Raw genomic sequence first — 18,419 nt, forward strand, 5'->3', positions numbered from 1 at the left:
TTAGCAAACCGTGTTCTTGCCTTCGGATGACAGCTGGGCTGAACCCATCATCTGGCAGCAAGAGGCTGAGAATCCCCCCTCGTACTGGCCCCGTGGGCTCCAGACAGGCCCTCCCTGTTATGCCACTGCTCTGCGTGTAACAGGAATACAATCACTTGCCCCCCAGCCCTGAGCCTGTCTTTCCTCCCGCAGCTCACAGGATCGATACTGATGGATAAACCTCGTGGGAAAACAAGGGGTCAGGACCTGCGTCAAGAAGATGCTGCAAAACCGCTTTTCCTGGGAGTCTGAAAGTTTGGAAGCACATGAAACAGAAACCTACAGATGTTTTTATTTTGTATCATTCCTGTAGAAGGTCATTTACCAATTATGTGAAGGGACACATGACCACCCCAGCATTCATGGGTACTGTAGTACTAAGGCAATCCTGCCCTTGGCTAGAGCCACAAAGCTGACAGATGCCCGTTTCCTAGAGGAACCTGTGGGCACAGAACCGTGGGTCAAGTCCTCGGGCATCTAAATGACAGTGGCCCTTCAACCCCAAGTTTCAGGGCTCTTTCATGAGGTGTCTACGCAAACCGAAAGGAAAACACAGGCCACGGTGTGGTCCCGATGATGAAGTGAGCGAGCGTCCATACAAGCTTCCTCCCGACAATCTCCACGCCTTGTTGTGATTACCAAAAAGGGGATTTGGAGACAGTTCTGAATTTACTGAATGCTTGTTACCTGAGAACACCCAACGTGTCCGGAAGACATCTTTGCCTTTCCCACTGCATTTGTCTTTATAATTACCACTAAAGCTGTGATCCCTAGGCCCAGGACTCAGCTTTCTCCCAGTGTAACTGGGATTACCTGTCTCTCCTACACATTGCATGGAAAACCATGGATCCTTCCCATGTTTTCAGCCAATCTGGCTGAGAACTGGGACCACTGCCCACTTACTGGATGAGGAGAAGGCCATGGGGAGACAAGGAAGAAATATTAACCTGATTGGGACGAAACTGGCCAATGTTGTAGAGAGGTGCCAATTGGAGTGAGCTGGTAAAAGCACTCCAAGGCTTCCTGGAGGACTGGGCAGGCAGGGCTCCCTCCCTCTAGCAGGTGGCCCTGGGGATAGCCAGCGGGCACATCCTCCCCACTTAAGGGACAAGTGGGGTGGTTCCCTCTAGAAGGTCCTCTTTCTTGACCTGCCTGTTGTGTGGAGACAAGAGATGTTAGGAACCCAGGATACACTTGAATAGTCTTCCAGGTTACCTGTAGTAATCAGTCCAGTGAGCAAACAGGCCTGTGGTCTTGGTTGTGGAATGGCCTTGTTCCTGTGCACCTCCCAGCGTTGTGTGGCTCTGTTCTAAGTGTAGTCACGTGAGCAGGAGTTGGATTTGCAGGGGCCCAGCCTTCTGTCCCCCCACAGCTACTAGAATCAAGCTCTCCATGCCTGGGCTTTGGTATCAGGGTGATCAGTCATGATCCTTCCCCCAAATTTTTAAAAAACAAACAGTTCAGGTTGTCTAATTCTGTGACATTCATGCCCATTTTTACAATGTTTCCTAGACCTGAAGCTAATACAAATTGTGCAATAAACTTTGCCGAATGACTCTGACTTAACGCGGCCCGTTGTCCCCTTTGCTGCGACGATTCTCGCGGGTACCAATTTTCTTCATTTTGTTTGAAGCTGGTTGTACAGAAGGCACTGTATTGTCAATAATAAACCCTTTCTGAAAGCTGGAGCTAGGACTCGTTTTTCAAAATCACGACCATGGAAGGAGGCAGTGGTTTCATTGAAGGCTCCTTCCAGATTTATTTCACCCCTTCTCTAACTGAACCACGGTGTCTCACACATGCTTTGTAAGCACAAATCTCTGCCTCCTCCAGCCTCCCACAAGGCCATATTGCACATAGGGCACTAATGTTTACACAAAGCACAGCATGCACGGACAGAAGGAAGAGGCTGTCACGGTGCCGTACGTCACACTGGTCCGAGGAACTTGAAGTCCCGGGGTGGGGGTGGGGGGCAATCAACTGTGCTGGGGGGGTTTTGATAAGCAAAATGTTTTTGTCAAAGGTATGTGCCCTGTCCCCTGCTTTACAAGGTCTAAAGTGAAACCGTTTCTGAGACTTTTTCCATGTCCACAGTAGCCTGGATGGAGCAAGGAGGGAAACTCAAAACTACCGATTCCTATTTAGCAAAGGATGGAAACCTGCAAAGTCCTCGTGGAAGGCACAGGCACACCTCCCGGACTAGGAATACGAGTGCAGTCTACACCACTTTACAGTGGGATACCGGCAAACCCCACGCCAGGCGGAGCTCTGCGTGCCTGCTTGGGCGGGAGTGACTCCACAGAGGACGAGACTCATGCACTGCCTCAGAAAATCCTTTTCTCCAGATCTTTCCATTCTTTCCAAAAGAAACCTGCCTGGTTCTCTCTCCCACCCTCACGTCTAGCTCATCCCCTTGACTTAAAGCATCCTTCTTGCAGCCTAGGTCACACTGGTAGCTCCTTCTACGTTCATCAGTCTCATGTTGAAAATGCAGTGGTAGCAAGAAAACAAACGCTGGAATGGAATCATACTCAGATATGTTTGAGGCTCTTCCCCTTTCTGACCCAACATGGCAGGGAGCGAGTTTTTTTCCCTCCGCTTACTTTACTGACACTCCTTTCCTCTGCCACACCACGGGTGCTAGTCTTTCCAAAGTGCCAGCAGCAGTGGGGCCGAGCCGCTGCTGCTGCCACGGAGCAGGGCCCTGGAAGAGGCAACGGGCCACCGTCCATCTTCCCAAAGAGGGAGCTCCGCCGGCTCAGGCTACCGGACGTTGCTCGTCCCTCTGCAGGGCTTTCTTTCTCCTCTTCTCCTCCTGGAGAGCCTGAAGGCGGCTGGACATCCTTCTCATGGCCACCCTCTGCATCTTTAGTCTCCTGCGGAGCCGTTCGTTTTCCTTCAGTGTGAGCACGAGTTTTCTTTTTAAAGCATCTAAGTCCAGGAGGGCATAGCTGTGATCTGATGCCGGGAGGGGAAGTGAACCTCTCTGCCCTGGGGGACTGGTGGGCAGGAGGCGGGACGAGACTTCCTCTGTCTTGTAAGACGAGACCTAGGAGCAAAGGCAGACGAAGGAGGAGGTATAAAGGGGGAATTCCCATCCCTGCTTCCCTGGCACAAATCTGCCCTTTTCTTGGTTTTAGGGAGTGGGTGTTGCTTGTGGGATCCCCTGGCAGGTGTTTGGCATCCTCACAAACTCAGCTGAGAGTGCCTAGAAATTAACTGCATCTGCTATTTATGCTGAAAATAATAAACATAGTATAGTCATGGGTAAACCCATTCAAATCTTGGCTCTCCCAGAGAGGGCATTTTGGGGAGACGTGCGCGCTGTTCTTTCTGGCTTCTATGTTGGTAAGAAACATTTCTTTCACGACATTTTAAAAATATAGAGAATAAACAGCTAAGTATTTCCTTTCGGTTTTCAACCAGAGGACCCACAACCTAACACCCTACCTCTTTTTCAGAAGCCTCAGCATCTGGGGATAACTGGTGCTTGTCAAGTGGAATTTCCATCTTTCTTCCTGGGGTATATTCCCCAGCCCCTGCATCTGAGAAGTCCTAAAAAGCAGCAATGGAGAATTAGCATTGAGGCCCTTCTGGGTCCCCCGTTAGGTGGCACCTTACAGCCCATACACCTTTGTACCATCCCCAAAGTAACCCTTTCATACTGGTCTTTTGCGGGGGGGGGGGGTATGAAAATCAATTGGGTAGCCCACCACATTTTTATACCATGGCTTGAACAACCAACACTTTCCACACAAAATAGAAATACACATGTTAGAAGCAAATAAAACTTGTAACCAGTTAAGAATGTCGGACAAGAAGTGAAAAGATGGGACCGTGACTTCAGAGGGCTTGTGGTAAAGCAAACCACCCCATCCTGGCAGAGGGGTGGCAGGACCACAGGTACAGAATGGGGAATCCACCTGTTAAAGGGGCCAATTGTTGGCTGGTTTTGCTTTCCTTTTGTTGCAAGGGACAGATCTCTCATTGTGAGGGAGAAGGACATATCAGTGGAAAGTGATAATTGTAAAAAAAAAATGGCATCAATGAAATATTTTTTTAAAAGAAAAAGGTATGAAAAACCTATGTCTTCTGCTCTCCTTTATGATTTCTTTAAATTAGTCATTTGAAAGTTGTTACTTCATCAAAGTAGCCCTTTCCTTAAGGAGATTTTCAGGGCTACAGACAGGCTGCCCGGCCCACCCTCCTACCACCTCAGGAGCCAGCGAGCATTCATTACCCAGTGCCAGGCAGGGGGGTACAAAGAAGGAGAAAATGAATCACTACCCTCAAAGAGAATATGCTACCTTCACAATGCAACAAGCAAATAAGTAAGCATACACGAGATATATGCAGAGGAGGCAGAAGGTCACCACAGAGGGAAGAGTCTCCTTCACAAGGTGAGATTTGATCTAAGTCTTGCAGGAGGCCAGGAAATCTAAGAGGTGGGAGGCGGAGGAGGGAAGGGCATTCTGGCATGGGGGACAGCCAAGTGCAGAAGCAGCGGGTTGGGAGATGGAGACTCTTGGAGAAACAGCCAGGTGGTCAGTATTGGTGATTAGGTCTGCTCAGACATCACATAACAAACCACACTCTGCACAGCTTTGAGATTTACCTTCCCCGGCTGTGCCTGTACATCGCTTCTCTGGCCAGCAGGGTCTGTGTTCTTCCTAACCAGCTGCAGGGAGACAAAAACACAAGACAGCGGTTTTAACAGGACATGCTTTTCACTCTGGGCACAGTGCGCCTCGAAAAATCCAAGGAGGGAAAGACTTGGCCTCTCCCCTGGTCCCAGAGGGAGCTTCCCTATCCAGTGAGATGTTCCTAAACTAACCCACCAGTGACCGGTGGTTGTCCTCAAACGGTATGCACACCGAGTTTGGTGGAAGAGATGGCGGCAGCTACGTTACATGACACCATCTTCAAAAATAGAAGGGTATTCAGACACAACATCCATGTCCCTCCCACAGCACAGCAGCTAAAATTTACTTGGTTTGTATTAATAATTTTATCCGCCAAAGATGAAGCAACGAGAGGAAATAATATTTTGGATCCGAGCATCACCAACACAGGGAACCTGTTACTAACATAGAAATGACGGGAGCCGTGATGGGCTTGCAGAGGATTGGTGGGGAGGGGAGGTAAATGACCACTCCAGCATTTGAATTTGTGACAAAGAAGAGGAAATGCAAGGGGGGCGTGCACAGTGTCGAACTGAGAATCCAAGCACCTATATTCTAACCTTTGCTCCACTGCTCACTATCTATGTCACTGGGAAAGTCACCTCCATGGGCCTCGGTCTCCTCATCTGTAAAATGAGAGGGTTGAACTGTTCTCTGAGGTTCCTTTCATATATCTATGATATAATCTGACAGATTAGATTTGGGGAGAGCAGATTTCAACAAAAGTAGAGATAAAACCCAGTAGGCTCCAATGTGATGGGATAAGTCAAGTCAAAAAGAGATGGGAAATGCTTAGAAATGAAATTCTAGAAACAAAGAAATACAATTCCAATGATCCATCTGTGAATTTATGGGAAAACTTCTTGAGGCAGTTAGTGTTTTTGGAACGGAAAGCTACTGGGGTAACAAATTCTACATGTCTAATACGTACGTGGTGTGCTGGAAAATACAATAAAAATCTTAGCAATCTGAACTCCACTCATTTGAAACTGACAAAGATTTGGAGATGCTGGGCTGGAGTGTGCCTTTACATCACCCGTAGAAAACGGGTGTCTTTGGTGTGAAGTGAATTATTTAGCCTACTTGCGATAGAAGCTCACATTTAATAACATCAGCTCATGTCTGCAGACAATTTTAAAGTTCATAATGGTTAAGGAACAGTTCAAGTGGGGTCCAATTGCAAATAATTCTAATATCCTTGTTTAGAAAAGACTTTAAAATCCGACTTACAACCTGGTGCCGTATTTCCCATCAGCAGTGTTACTGTATACACCAGCAGGCGATAAAACTGCCTTTCTCTAAAAAATACTTCACAGCCTTTTTTCCCCTGTGATCTTGCCCTTTCCACCGCCATCTCTCCACACAAACACCCCCACCCCAACTGCTCTATGAAGGTATATTAATGAAGTTTTATCATGTTCTCTTGATTAATAATAGATAGCATTTGCATAGCACTTTAAGATTAGCAAAGCGCTTTATGAATATGATCTCATTTGAGCCTCACAACAACTCCTGGGAGGTAGGTGCTATTATTGTGCCCACTCTACAGATGAAGAAATTGAGGCAGAGAAAGGGGAGGTGACCTGCCCAGGGTGTCTGAGGCCAGATTTGAACCGAGGTTTTCCTGACTCCAGGCCCAGTGCTCTGCCCACTGCACCACCTGGCTAGCCGCCTCTAAGTTCATTACAACTCTCTCTTTCAACCTTCAGGGAGCTAGTAATATTCTGGGATTCCACGATCAAGGCTGCACCCACCCTATCTCTTCTCTTTCATTCAGTGATGGGTCTCAATAATTCCCCTTCAAAGCCTTCCTGTCTTTAGGCGGACAACTCCTCCTTGGTCATTTGGGTGGCTTTTCCCTGGGCGAGGGGGCCACAGCCACAGCAGGGGGGAGTAGCCAGGGGCTGGCCTTGGGGTCAGGAAGCCTTGGAATCCAGTACCACCTCTCACACTCTCTGTGTGGCCCTGCACACATGCCCTCATCACCAGGCACCTTCATGGGACTCCTCGGTCTTTCTGAGACCGGAGTGGGCACAGTCGGTCCCAGTCGTCCGTCCCTCTCAGTAAAGAAGGCCCGAGGCCAGACTCTGCAGAGTGTGGTGCTTGTCCCGCAGGTCAGAGGGCAAGGCCCAGAGACCAGGGAGAAGATGGGCCTCCTAGTCATTCCCTGCAGAGTCTCTCTGATAACATCTTATTGCAAAGTATCCATTTCTTCTGAAGTGACCCCTAAGTCTAGGTTCTTATCAAGCAAAGGTCCTTCATTCACTCCATGGCCGAGCTGCATCTGGCCCTGCATCGGGGCTGCAAGGCATGGCCCCTACCTGTGCCGTCTCCCGGAAAGCAAACACCGTGGGCACCGCGTTCTGCTTCAGGTTCTTGCGGTTGCCAAAGGCGCTGAAGCAGTCCGGCTGGAAGTGCTCCGAGCAGATGACCGTGTGCTGCTTGGGCTTGAAGTTGCCTCGGCCAATGTTCAGCACCCATTCCTTCAGCAGCTCGGGGCGGCTGAAAGGGAACCTAAGCAAGGCAAGAAAATCCTGGCCTGAGAAAAGGGAGATGCAGCATCCTCTGTTTACTTGAGAGGTTTGAAAGCCTAAGCCACATCCAATTTTTTCAAGCCAACATTCTCATAAATAATGAACCCAAAACACCAGGAGCAGCCTAAGAACCCCGGCGAACAGGGTTTCTGAATCTGTGTTGTAAAAGTCTCCAAGAAAGCCTGGAAGACACATTCCCCAAATCTCCAACCGTCCATTGCACTTCTCAAACTAATTTTGCCATCAATACTTGACATATACTGAGAGAATCTCTGAACCCAGGGGAGGACCAGGGAGGCCTGAGGGCATCCTTGGACCACAGGATCACAGATATATAGCTGGAAGGGCCCCTGGACATTATCTAACCCAACCCCCTCATCTTACAGATGACAATAATTCAGAGCAAAACAGATGCACGGCAGTTTTTTCACAAGTAACAAATTCAATTCATCAACAAACATATTAAGAGTCTGTTATAAGGGGATGCCCATCAATTGGGGAATGGCTGAACAAGTTGTGGTAAATGATTGTAATGGAATACTATTGTGCTATAAGAAATGATGAGCAAGCGGACTTCAGAAAAACCTGGAAAGACTTGTATGGACTGATGCAGAACCAGGTGAATGTTGTACACAGTAACAGCCACATTGTGCGATGACTAACTTTCATAGACTTGGCTCTTCTCAGCAATGCAAGGATATAGGACAACTCCAAAAGACTCATGATGGAAAATGCTATCTACATCTAGAGAAAGAACTATGGGGGCAGCTAGGTGGAGCAGTGGATAGAGCACCAGCCCTGGAGTCAGGAGGACCTGAGTTCAAATCCAGCCTCAGACACCTAACACTTACTGTGTGACTTTGGGCAAGTCACTTAACCCCAAATGCCTCAAAAAGGAAAAAAAAAAAAAAGAACGAACTATGTAGTCTCAATGCAGATTGAAGCATACTATCTGCTCTTTTATTTTCTTCTGTTTTGTTTTCTCTTTCTTGTGGTTCCTTCTACTGGTTCTAATTCTTCCTTACAACATGACTAGTGTGGGGAAAAAAAAAAAGCCTATTATGAATAAGAAACACATGGCTTGATGCCAGACATTCAGAGACAAAAATTGAACAGCCCCTCCCTGCCCTCAAGAGTTTACAATCTACTCAAAGGATGCAACTTGTACATAAGAAAGTAAATACAAAGTCTACAGAATCATTTCAGGAGAGGGCTGAGAGAGGTTGGGAAGGGTCTCAGGTAGGTAGAGGCACCTGAGCTGCTGGGAGGCAGAGGAGAGATGGGAGGGCCTTCTAGACCACCTGTGAATTTGGGTGGAGGCCAGAGATGGAACAACAGACTCAGAGAACACAGGCAGTCCAGTCTGACTGTAACGAATCCTGCATCAAAGGGAGTAACAGGAAATAAACCCGGAAAAGTAAGACAGAGTCAGATTTTGGGGAGCCTTAGATAGATACCAGGTTGAGGACTCTTTATGTTCTGCTAGAAGGCACAGAAAGCCACCAAGATTTTCTTTTTTTAGCGGGGAAAGTGACATGGTCAAATCTGTTTGGGGAATGTTAATTTAGATGGAGGATGGATCAGAGAGAGGAGAAACTGTACGCAGAGACAAGAAATAACAATTTAACAACAATTAATAACAATTTAATAACAATTTAATAACAAGGGCCTGATGTATGGCAGAGGCTGCGTGAGTGGGAAAACGGGGAGATATAAGAAATGTTGGCAATTGGATGTGGGGCATGGCTGAGGATGACTTTAAGGTCTGAGTGTGTTGGAAGGAAGGTGCTTCTGGCAAACAGAAACAGAGAAGTCTAGAGGAGGGATGGTTTGGGGGACAAATAAAATGTTTTCCAATTTGGACACACCGAGTTTGAGATACCCACAGGTCATCCAGATGGAAATGCCCAGTAAGCTGGTGTTAATGATAGACTAGAGCTCAAGAGAGGACTGGATAGATCATTCAGGGAATCCCTGCATAGAGATGATCCTTCAACTTATAGAACTGTGGCTATTGTGAAGGAAGAGAATACAGAGAATGAATGAGAAAAGGGCCCTGGCCAGAGCCTGGAACCATACCCCTACAGTGGGAGGGAGGAGTATAATGATCCAGGCCAGAGAATGGACACCCACCAGTAGAAGAACTCAGAGGAAGCGATCACAGAAGCCAAGAAAGGAGAGTCTTCAAGAGGATGGTCAGTGGGGTCAAAAGTTACAGAGAGGTCAAGAAGAATGAAGACTGAGGAAGGGTCATTGGCTTTAGCAGTCAAGACATCATCTATCCCCCTACTCCTTTGCAGAAGTAGGAGGTGGACAAGAAGGGCACATTGCATATATTACGAGGCATTTTCATCATACTGATCAGTTTTATTATTTTTTTTCCTCTTCCTTTTTTTCTTTTAAAAAATATACTTTCTGATAAAGGATAGCTCTTGGGCAGCAGAAAGGGCAACGACACAGGGGGCAATTTATTAAATATAAAAACAAAAGATATCAACAAAAATTTATCTTAAAAACTGATCATTGGTAACCTGAGAGTTGTTTCAGTCAAGTGATGGGGTTGGGAGCCAGGATACAAGGGGCTAAGAAACGAGAAGTCAGGAAGTGAAGGGAGTGACAGCGGATGGCTTTTTCCAGGATTTCTGCTGTGAAAGGGGCGGGGGGAGTAGATGATTGCTTAAGAGGTTGGCAGGGTCAAGTGAAGGTTTTTTAAGGATGAGAGAGATCTGGGTATATTTGTAAGCAGCAGCAAAGAAGACAGTGGATAAGGAGAGAGGGAAGGTGAGAGAAAAGGCAGAGATAGGGGAGGCAAGCCCCTGGAGGGGCCCAGGATGGGACCAAAGAGAATAAATGGCGGAATTAGCTTTGGCAAGAAGGCCCATCTTTTCATCAGAGAATGGAACAAAAAAAAAAGAGAAAATGAGGAATAATGAATGGGAGTTTTGAAGCGGGGAGTAAGGGAGAAGAAAGAGTCAGCTCACAAGGGAAGCCTTCTGTTTTCTTAGTAAAGTCTGCTGAGAGCCAAGAGGAGGAGGTGGTATAGCAGGTCTGAGAAGAGAGGTCTGGAATAATCACTGTGGATTGGGATAGAGTCAACCAGGAACAAATAAAAAGATTGCTACACACTTTAGCATGCCCAGCTGACGCAGCAGATAAGAGTTGGGCCTGCAGTCAGGAAGACCTGAGTTGAAATCCAACCTCACACACTTACCAGCTGTGTGACTCTGGGCAAGTCACTTCACCCGGTTTGCCCCCCCCCCCCCCAAAAAAAAGTAGAATAGACTGTGAAAGGAATGGGAATGAAAAGGGATGACAGTACAGGAAGAGTTAAGAGAGGAGTTTTGCCTCAGAAGTGTTTTTTATATACATATAATTTCAAGTTTAATATTTTCAAGAGGAAACTATGTTCTCAGAAAACCTATCATTCACATGGCATGGCATATGGAAAGAAATCTGGGAAATGCTTCATTATGCTGCTCTCTCACCATCCCCCATCCAATCCTGGCCAACTGGACTCCCTGGGCACTCCAGGCTTTTCTCATATTAACAACAGCACCCGGAATGCCCACCAACAAAAACTTGACTCCATCCTCCATGTTCCTAAGTGACCGCTTCTCCCATGAAGTCGAGAGATTTCATGATTTTCAGGATCTCCCTGATTTTCAGGATCTAGCCACACAAGCCATTCTGGGCATCTCTAAGCTGAAATATACTATTTGCAAACACAGAAAAACAAAAATGGAGGTATAGACTCTGACAGAGCACACATTTTTCCAAGAGGCAACAAAGTCTAGTGGAAAGAACATGGGGCTTGCAATAAGAAGCCAAAGGGTTCCTAGTGTTGGGCCCAAGCAGCTGGACTAGATAAGTTCCAAGATTCTCTCCAGACCCAAAGTCTACGAGCCAAGGAGTCTTAACCCTTTTTTGGATCGCTGACCCCTCTGACAGTCTGGTGAAACCAAAATAATGTTTTCTCAGAATATTTTGATTCTCCTTTAAATGCACAGTTAAAGAAAACGCTAAATTTCAGTTGGAGGTTAGTAAAAATAAGGGTGCATTTTTTTTCTCCTTCCTCCAAGTTCTCAGATTCTCTGTCCTCTAAGTTAAGAACTCCTGGTCTAACCATAATTCTGGAGGACTCATGACAAAACATGCTATCCACCTCCACATTGACAGTTGATGGCTCAAAGGGCAGACTGAGGCAATTTTATATATGTGTGTGTGTACATATATGTGTATATACATGTGTGTATATGTTGCATGTATACATACATACACACATATATGTGTGTACTTTTTTAAAGATAATTTTTGACAGGGCCTATATGGGAATTTGTTCTGCTTGACTATACAAGTTTGTAACAGGTTTTATTTTTCTTGCTTTCTCAATAGGGTTCTGGCATGCTAGGTAGGAGGAAGAGAATGTGGAGTTGAATATTAAAAAAATAAACTGAATTTTTAAAAAAGATCTAGTCTAATCTCTCTGTGTAGGAATAGAATTTACAGAGCCTGAAACCACATGACCTGGCACTTAATTATATTCCTGTGGTGTTATTATTCTCTAATTATTTTAATACATACTATGTGTGATGCCCCTCTTATCTCCTCAGCCAGCCTGTAAACCCCTAGAAGGCACCAGCCAACTTCTTTCACAGCCCTAATAAGACTTAGCTGGGCACACTGCCCAAACTGGCTCCAAATAAATAATTATGGGATTTAGGGCTGGGTCATCATCTGGTCCAATCCCCTCATTTTACAAGTGAGGAAAATGCATCTCAGAGAAATGAAGGGCTTTATCCAAGTGGACAGAGACAGTAAGTGGCAAGAATTCAAACCTGGGTCTTCCAAAGCACCCCAGCTCTGTACCCTTGTTGGCTGACTGAAGACAATCAATCTTCTCCATTTTGTGCGCGTATGATTTCATGTGGGCTAATTAGCACTGTCCGGGACAGAGATCTCCGTTGTAGGCCAATGGACAGTGTGTCTGTACAGACATACCAGCCCGGGCCAGGTGTGGCACATTAAGAGACCTTGCTATGTCATACAGATGGCATGTGCGCAAACACAGACAGAGAACCAAAAACAGAAAAATACAGAGGAAAAGACACTCAGGTATAACTAGAGACCCAGGCAAAGAGCGAAAGACGGACGGAAAGCAAGAGAGAGAGGCAGACAGAGAAGAGACAGATGCCAAGGCAGAGACATAGAAAACGACAGACACATGGAGGGATGGGTAGACTTACATACATACCCAGAGAGACAGGGACGCTTCTACACGGCCAGGGGAGGGGAGAAGCAAGTCTACAGTTACAAGGAGGTAAGAAATCATTCTTAAGCTTCTACTATGTGCCAGGCAATCAGACAGTCCTTGCCCTCAGGAAGGTTACAATCTGGTGGGGGAAACAACCTGGACACGTATAAGTAGATACACAGTAAATACACAATGTAGTATCTACAAAAGCTAACAGGGATTTGGGGGCATGAAAAGAAACAGCAGGAGCAGCTAGGTAGCAAAGTGGATACAGAACCAGCCCTGGAGGCAGGAAGACCTGAGTTCAAAAGTGGCCTCAGACACTTGACACTTACTAGCTGTGTGACCCTGGGCAAGTCACTGGAACCTAAATGCCTCAAAAAAAAAGAAAAAAAAGAAAACAAAAAATAGCAACTGAGGTCTCCTATTCTGGGGACAGTGGTTGAGCTAAAGAGGATTAGGGATTCTAAAGGGAAGGGGGACATCCTATGAAAAGACATAAAGACATGAGATGTAATATCCTGTGTGAAGGAAGGCAAGAAAGGCAGTTTGGTCAGATTATAAAGGGCATAAATGAGAGTAATCCAAAATAAGTCTCAAAAGGTAGGCTGCAGCTATATTATAAATGAACATGCCCACCTTAATGTATCTGCTTCCCAAATATGTTAGGATCTGTGTTTGATTCTAAGAGGAATGGGGAGCCACTGGAAAAACATGGTCAAACCTATGCTTTAGAAATATCACTTTAGGGGCAGCTAGGTGGTGCAGTGGATAGAGCACCTGCCCTGGAGTCAGGAGGGCTTGAGTTCAAATCCAGCCTTAGACACATAACACTTACTAGCTGTGTGTGATTTTGGGCAAGTCACTTCACCCTAATTGCCTTGCCATTAAAAAAAAAAAAAAGGAATATCACTTTGACAGCTGGGTAAATTAATGAATTAAAGAGGGAAGAGACTAGAATCAGAAGGCCCATTTGGGAGACTCCTGAAACAGCACCAGCAAGAGGTGAAGAGGGACTGAACAAAGATGGTGGCCCTGTGAGTAGAAATAAGGGGATGGATGCAAACCCCAAATTCTTGGTTGAGTTGGGGGCTGGTACAACCAATTAGTAGAAAGTAATTTGGAATTACAATGTCCATACCCTTTAACCCAGAGATTCAATCCACACACACCAAAATATTTATAGCGGCCCTTTTAGTGGTAGCAAAGAATTGGAAATAAGGTAGATGCCCAACAACTAGGAAATAGCTAAATACACTGAGGCATATGGATGTAATGGAATATAACTGTGCTGTAAGAAGTGATGAATGTCTGGAACATAGAGAAGCACCCAAAGACTTATGGGTACATAAGCACAGGCAAGAAAACAGTATACACAAAGACTAGGCCATTGATAAATGTCCAGAACCACCACCAGGAAACAATCAAAAGTGAATATTATGAAATTACAAAGAATTCTCCCTCCTTTGCAGAGGTCAGGTCTACAGGTCTGGAACACTGGTATAATAGCAGAATTTTTTTTTTTTTATCAATCAATTTTGCTGAATTTTTTCCTCTTCCTTTTAAAAACAAATTCTCGGTTACAGTGGTTTTCTAGGAGAAGGAAAAGATACAGAGGGAAAAGCTGGTTTCGTAAAAAAAGATTAAAAATTATTTTAAAAAAAGATGTTATGGAGGTAAAATCCACAAGATTTGGCAGCTGAGTGAATATGAGGGGAGGGAGAAAAAAGACTTTGAGAATATCTGCGGGGTCGTGAGCCTGGATGACTGCAAGGAACAGAAGCGGGGCAACTGACGGACAGACCCAGAGAGACAGAGACAAAGAGACAGCGCAGAGAGACAGACCAGACACAGCCAGCCCGCCCCGGCCCCGCCCCCGGCCCCGCTTGGTGGGCGGGGCCTCAGGCCAGGGAGGAGCCGCCCGGGCACGCGCCCCCGGGAGGCAGCAAGTTCAAACACGCGCATGCGTGTATGTGGCCGGATGCCTCCGTGTATGTGTGCTGCTCTGGGTGTATGTGTGTGTGTATCTGTGTGTGCGCGTGCGTCTGCCAGGTCGGCCCGGCCCGGCTCTCGAAAAGGGTCTGTCTGGGGGCTGTCCAAGGCCCCCACCCCCTCCCCCGCAGCCCGCCCCTCCCCCACCTCACCGGTGGAAGGTGAGCTGCTTCCTGCGGCTGCTGTAGCGGTTGCAGCACTGCCGGGCCGCGCACGACTTGGGCATCTCCTGCCGCCGCAGCCTCTTTCCTCCCGCGGCTGCCGGCTGCCCTCAACAAAGATGGCGACGGCGGGGACGGTGGGGGGCGGGGAGCGCGCGACCTTAGTGGGGGAGGGGGAAGGAGCGGAGAGCGTGCAGCCTCTGGGGGAGGGGGAGCCCTGGGGCGATCGCAGCCGGCGCTCTAGCTGGGGGCGGGGCGGCGGCGGACCCTGCCCTGGCCGGGCTGCCTTCCTGGGCATGCGCTGCCCTCCTCGGCCTCCCTGCACTGACCCAGAGCACCGCACCTGAGGGGAGTGCCCCGAGTTCGGGAAAGGTCTGGGCCACGGTCCCCCTTTGCTTGGCCTTCAGTGTCCCTCCTTTCCTGTTCCTAGTCACTTTTTGTGGGGAAATCAGCCTCCCCCTCCTCATTTTCCTCCTCTCCTCCTTCACTTCCTCCTCCTCTCATTCCTCTCCCCTCGTCCTTCCTCTCCTTCCCTCTCTTCCTCCTCCTGCTTCCCCCACTTTCCTCATCCTTCTCTCCCTTCTCCCTCCTTTTCTTACTCTTCCTCCCCCTCTCTTCTCACCTACCCCTTCTCCGGATCTGTTTAAGCAAATGCTAATTACCGCCCTCAGACCTACCTGAATGCAAACTCTCCTGTTTGCAAGCACCTAATGCTTTTTTAGTATTTGCAAACCAATAGCACTTGCATCCAGTAACGTTGTCATTGTGGTTCCCTAGAAGGAACCCTGGATTCGAGTCTGAAGTCCTGAGTTCAAGCCCCATCTCAGCAGCTTATGACCTGGGAGATGCTTTGAGCAAGGGGTTTCTCTCTGGGCCCAGGTTTCCTCCGCCTGTAAATGAGAAAATTGGGTTCTGGGGTCTCCAAGGCCCCTTCCAGCTCTGAATCTGTGACCCTAGGAGTTCGACTCCACAAGCTTTCACAATAAGCAGCTGTCATGAAAGGTGGTAGGATGTGCTTAGAGCTGCGTAAAAGTAGTAAAGGCTAGGGGATAGAGGCAGAAGAGATGGAGAGGAGCTGGGGTAGCAGCGAAGGCTGAAAAAGGAGAAATGGGGACTAGACTACTTAGCCTTGAACAGAGGAAGAGGAGTCAGACTCAGGACCTGCCTGGCCTTTTCTTTTCAGCAGTAAGATGCATTGGAAATAGTGACCAAATCCAGTGACCTTCTGTCCTCATTCTGCTTGAACTCCTTGCAGCCTTTAGCATTCTCCTTGATACTTAACTCTCTTCTCTCCAGGTTTGCAGGACATCCTTCTCTCCTCTATCTGCCTGCTCCTTCTCTGTCTCTTTTGGTGTGCCCCATCTCCAGATCATGTCCTCTAAGGCCCACAGGGCTCTGTCCTGGGCCCTCTTTTCTTCTCCCTCTATACTTCTTCACTTGGTGATCTCATCAGCTCCAGTGAATTTAATTACCATCTCCATGTGGATGATTCTCAGCTCTACCTTTCCTATCCCAGTCTTTCTGCTGGCCTCCAATCTTGCATCTCCAATCCAGGCATCTTGAACTGGATGTCCAGTGGACGTCTTAAATTCATAGCCTCCAAAGCAGAACTCATTAGCTTTCCTCCTCAACCCTCCCTACTCCTCCTCACTTCTCTGTTCCTGAAGAGGGCATCGCATCTTCCCAGTCCCTCAGGCTCCCAACCTGAGAGTCAGCATGGATTCCTCACTATCTCTCGCCCCCCAACATCTCCCCTCACTTTCACCTTTGCTGCATCCTTCTCTCCTGACGCCTCCACTATCCTGGTACGGACCCTGGTCACCTCACATCTGTATTATTGCAATCGCTGCAGCTGGTGGTTTTCCTGCCTCAAGTCTCATGAGGCCACTAAAATGTGGATCCCAACCGTGTCATTCCCCTACTCAACTCTAATGGCTCCCTATCACCTCCAGGAGCAAAAAGAAAATGCTCTTTTTGGCATTCAAAGCCATTCATAACCCGTCCTACTTTTCCAGCCTTCTTACACCTTACCCCCCACAAGAGGTATTCTTTGATCCAGTGACGCTGGCCCCCTGGCAGTTCCACAGACAAAACACTCCATCTCTTGACTGCAGGCATTTTCTCCAGCTGTCCCCAACTCCTGGAATCCTCACCCTCCTCATCTCGACTATTGGCTTCCCAGACTTCCTTTCAATCCTAACTAAAATCTCATCCTCAACCCTTCTGAATTCTAGTGTCTTCCCCTGCTGATTTTTTCTGGCATATCCTGCGTAGTGCTTGCCTGTACGTAGGTGTTTGCTTGTTGTCGCCTCCATTAGGCTGTGAGCTCCTAGAGGACAGGGTCTGTCTTTTGCTTCCTTTTGTATCTCCAGTGATTAGCACCTAGTAGGTACTTAACAAATGTTTAACAGTTGATTGATTGATAGTACTAGATTTGGAATCCCAGGACCCAGAGTCAGACCCTGACTCTGTGTGACCTCGGGCTAGTGACTTAACCTCTGCTGGCCTCAGTTTTCTCCCTCCTAATGAGAGACCATCTTAGATTTAAAGCTGGAAGGGACCTCCAAGGCCATCTAATCCAAATCCCTCATTTTACAGGTAAAGGAACAAAACAAGCATTTGTTACATACCTTCTATGCCTCGGGCACTGTGCTTAGCTTTTTGCAAATATTATCTCCTTTGATTGTCACAACAACATCGTGAGATAGGTGCCATTGTCCCCATTTTACAGTTGAGGAAACTGAGGCAGAGGTTAAGTGACTTGTCCAAGGTCACACAGCTAGTGTCGGTGGCTGGATTTGGAGTCTTCCGGATCTAGAGCTCTATCCACTGTGTCTCCTAGCTGCCTCATAAGTTTACAGAGGAGTAAGCTGGGGCCCGAAGAGACTAAGGTGCCTCTCAGCTCTGATCCTCAGAAGTTAACCAACTCCTTCTTGTTCTCAATTATAAAATTAGGGGCTTTGATCCGATTTCTGGGGGAAGAAGGGAACGTGATGCCACCTGTTCAATGAGATTTTTAATTCAAATACAAGAGAGTGTCAAAGCTGCCTCAATCCCTTGGCTAAAGGAATTTGGAAGCTTCTTAGTTGGACAAAGTTTGGGGCCACAATCATAATAAATCCAAGGATCATTTATTAAATACCTAAGGTGAGTAAAACATTATGATAGATCCTGGAGATACAAAAACAAACAAAAAGTCCTAAAATCAGTCCCTGCCCTCAAGGAGCTTGCACTCTCTTCCCTCTGTTTTTCTGATCTTTAGTGTCCATCCCAAGGAAAGGAAATACTTCCCTCCAGGCTCCTGGACTAGTGAACTAGGGCTGGCTTTGACAGGTAATGAGTGACTTTTAAAAGTATTAATTAAATTTAAAAGTATTAGTCCCGTTACTAGATTCCCCCCGGGGCCATTGTCAACATCCACCTTCCTGGTGAAGCCTTTCCCCATCACCCTGACTGCTGGGGCTTTGCCCCCCACCCACCCAATTACCTGGATATATTTTGTAAATATTTACATACGTCTCCCATAATGAATGTAAGCTCCTTGAGGGCAGGGAATGTTTCTTTTTATCTTTGTATATCGCCTTGCACTGTGCAATAGGCCCTTTATAAATGCTGGTTGATTGATTGACAGTAGGTACTTAGTAACTCTTTGCGGAATTGCATAGCTGAACTTGATTGACCGCCTAGTATGGGGGTGGGGAAGGTCAGCCAGCTAAGGCTCTTGGCCTCGGGCAGCAGCTGTACCATTCTTCCCCCGGGA

At 47.1% G+C, this 18,419-nt stretch overlaps 2 protein-coding genes across 2 annotated transcripts in view; one reads left to right on the top strand and one right to left on the bottom strand.

Moving 5' to 3' along the window:
• The window catches only part of DNAJC11 (DnaJ heat shock protein family (Hsp40) member C11), a 75,000-nt gene extending 73,273 nt beyond the window's left edge, over positions 1–1,727 (top strand). Inside the window, exon 16 of the mRNA XM_027843840.1 lies at positions 193–1,727. Within this exon, the coding sequence (XP_027699641.1) occupies positions 193–218 (26 nt within the window). The 3' untranslated portion in view covers positions 219–1,727. The remainder of the gene's footprint in view (positions 1–192) is intronic.
• Positions 309–14,756, bottom strand: THAP3 (THAP domain containing 3). The gene is made up of 5 exons (XM_027843841.1): positions 14,651–14,756; positions 7,043–7,235; positions 4,655–4,717; positions 3,490–3,594; positions 309–3,088 (listed from the first exon to the last, which is right to left on the bottom strand). Exons 1-5 carry the CDS (start codon positions 14,722–14,724, stop codon positions 2,798–2,800), a joined length of 726 nt encoding a protein of 241 aa, XP_027699642.1. The 5' UTR covers positions 14,725–14,756; the 3' UTR covers positions 309–2,797.
• Positions 14,757–18,419: the final 3,663 nt, after the last annotated feature.

The sequence above is a fragment of the Vombatus ursinus genome, unplaced genomic scaffold (assembly GCF_900497805.2).
Source record: "Vombatus ursinus unplaced genomic scaffold, bare-nosed wombat genome assembly UNPS02014932.1, whole genome shotgun sequence".
NCBI lineage: Eukaryota > Metazoa > Chordata > Mammalia > Diprotodontia > Vombatidae > Vombatus > Vombatus ursinus.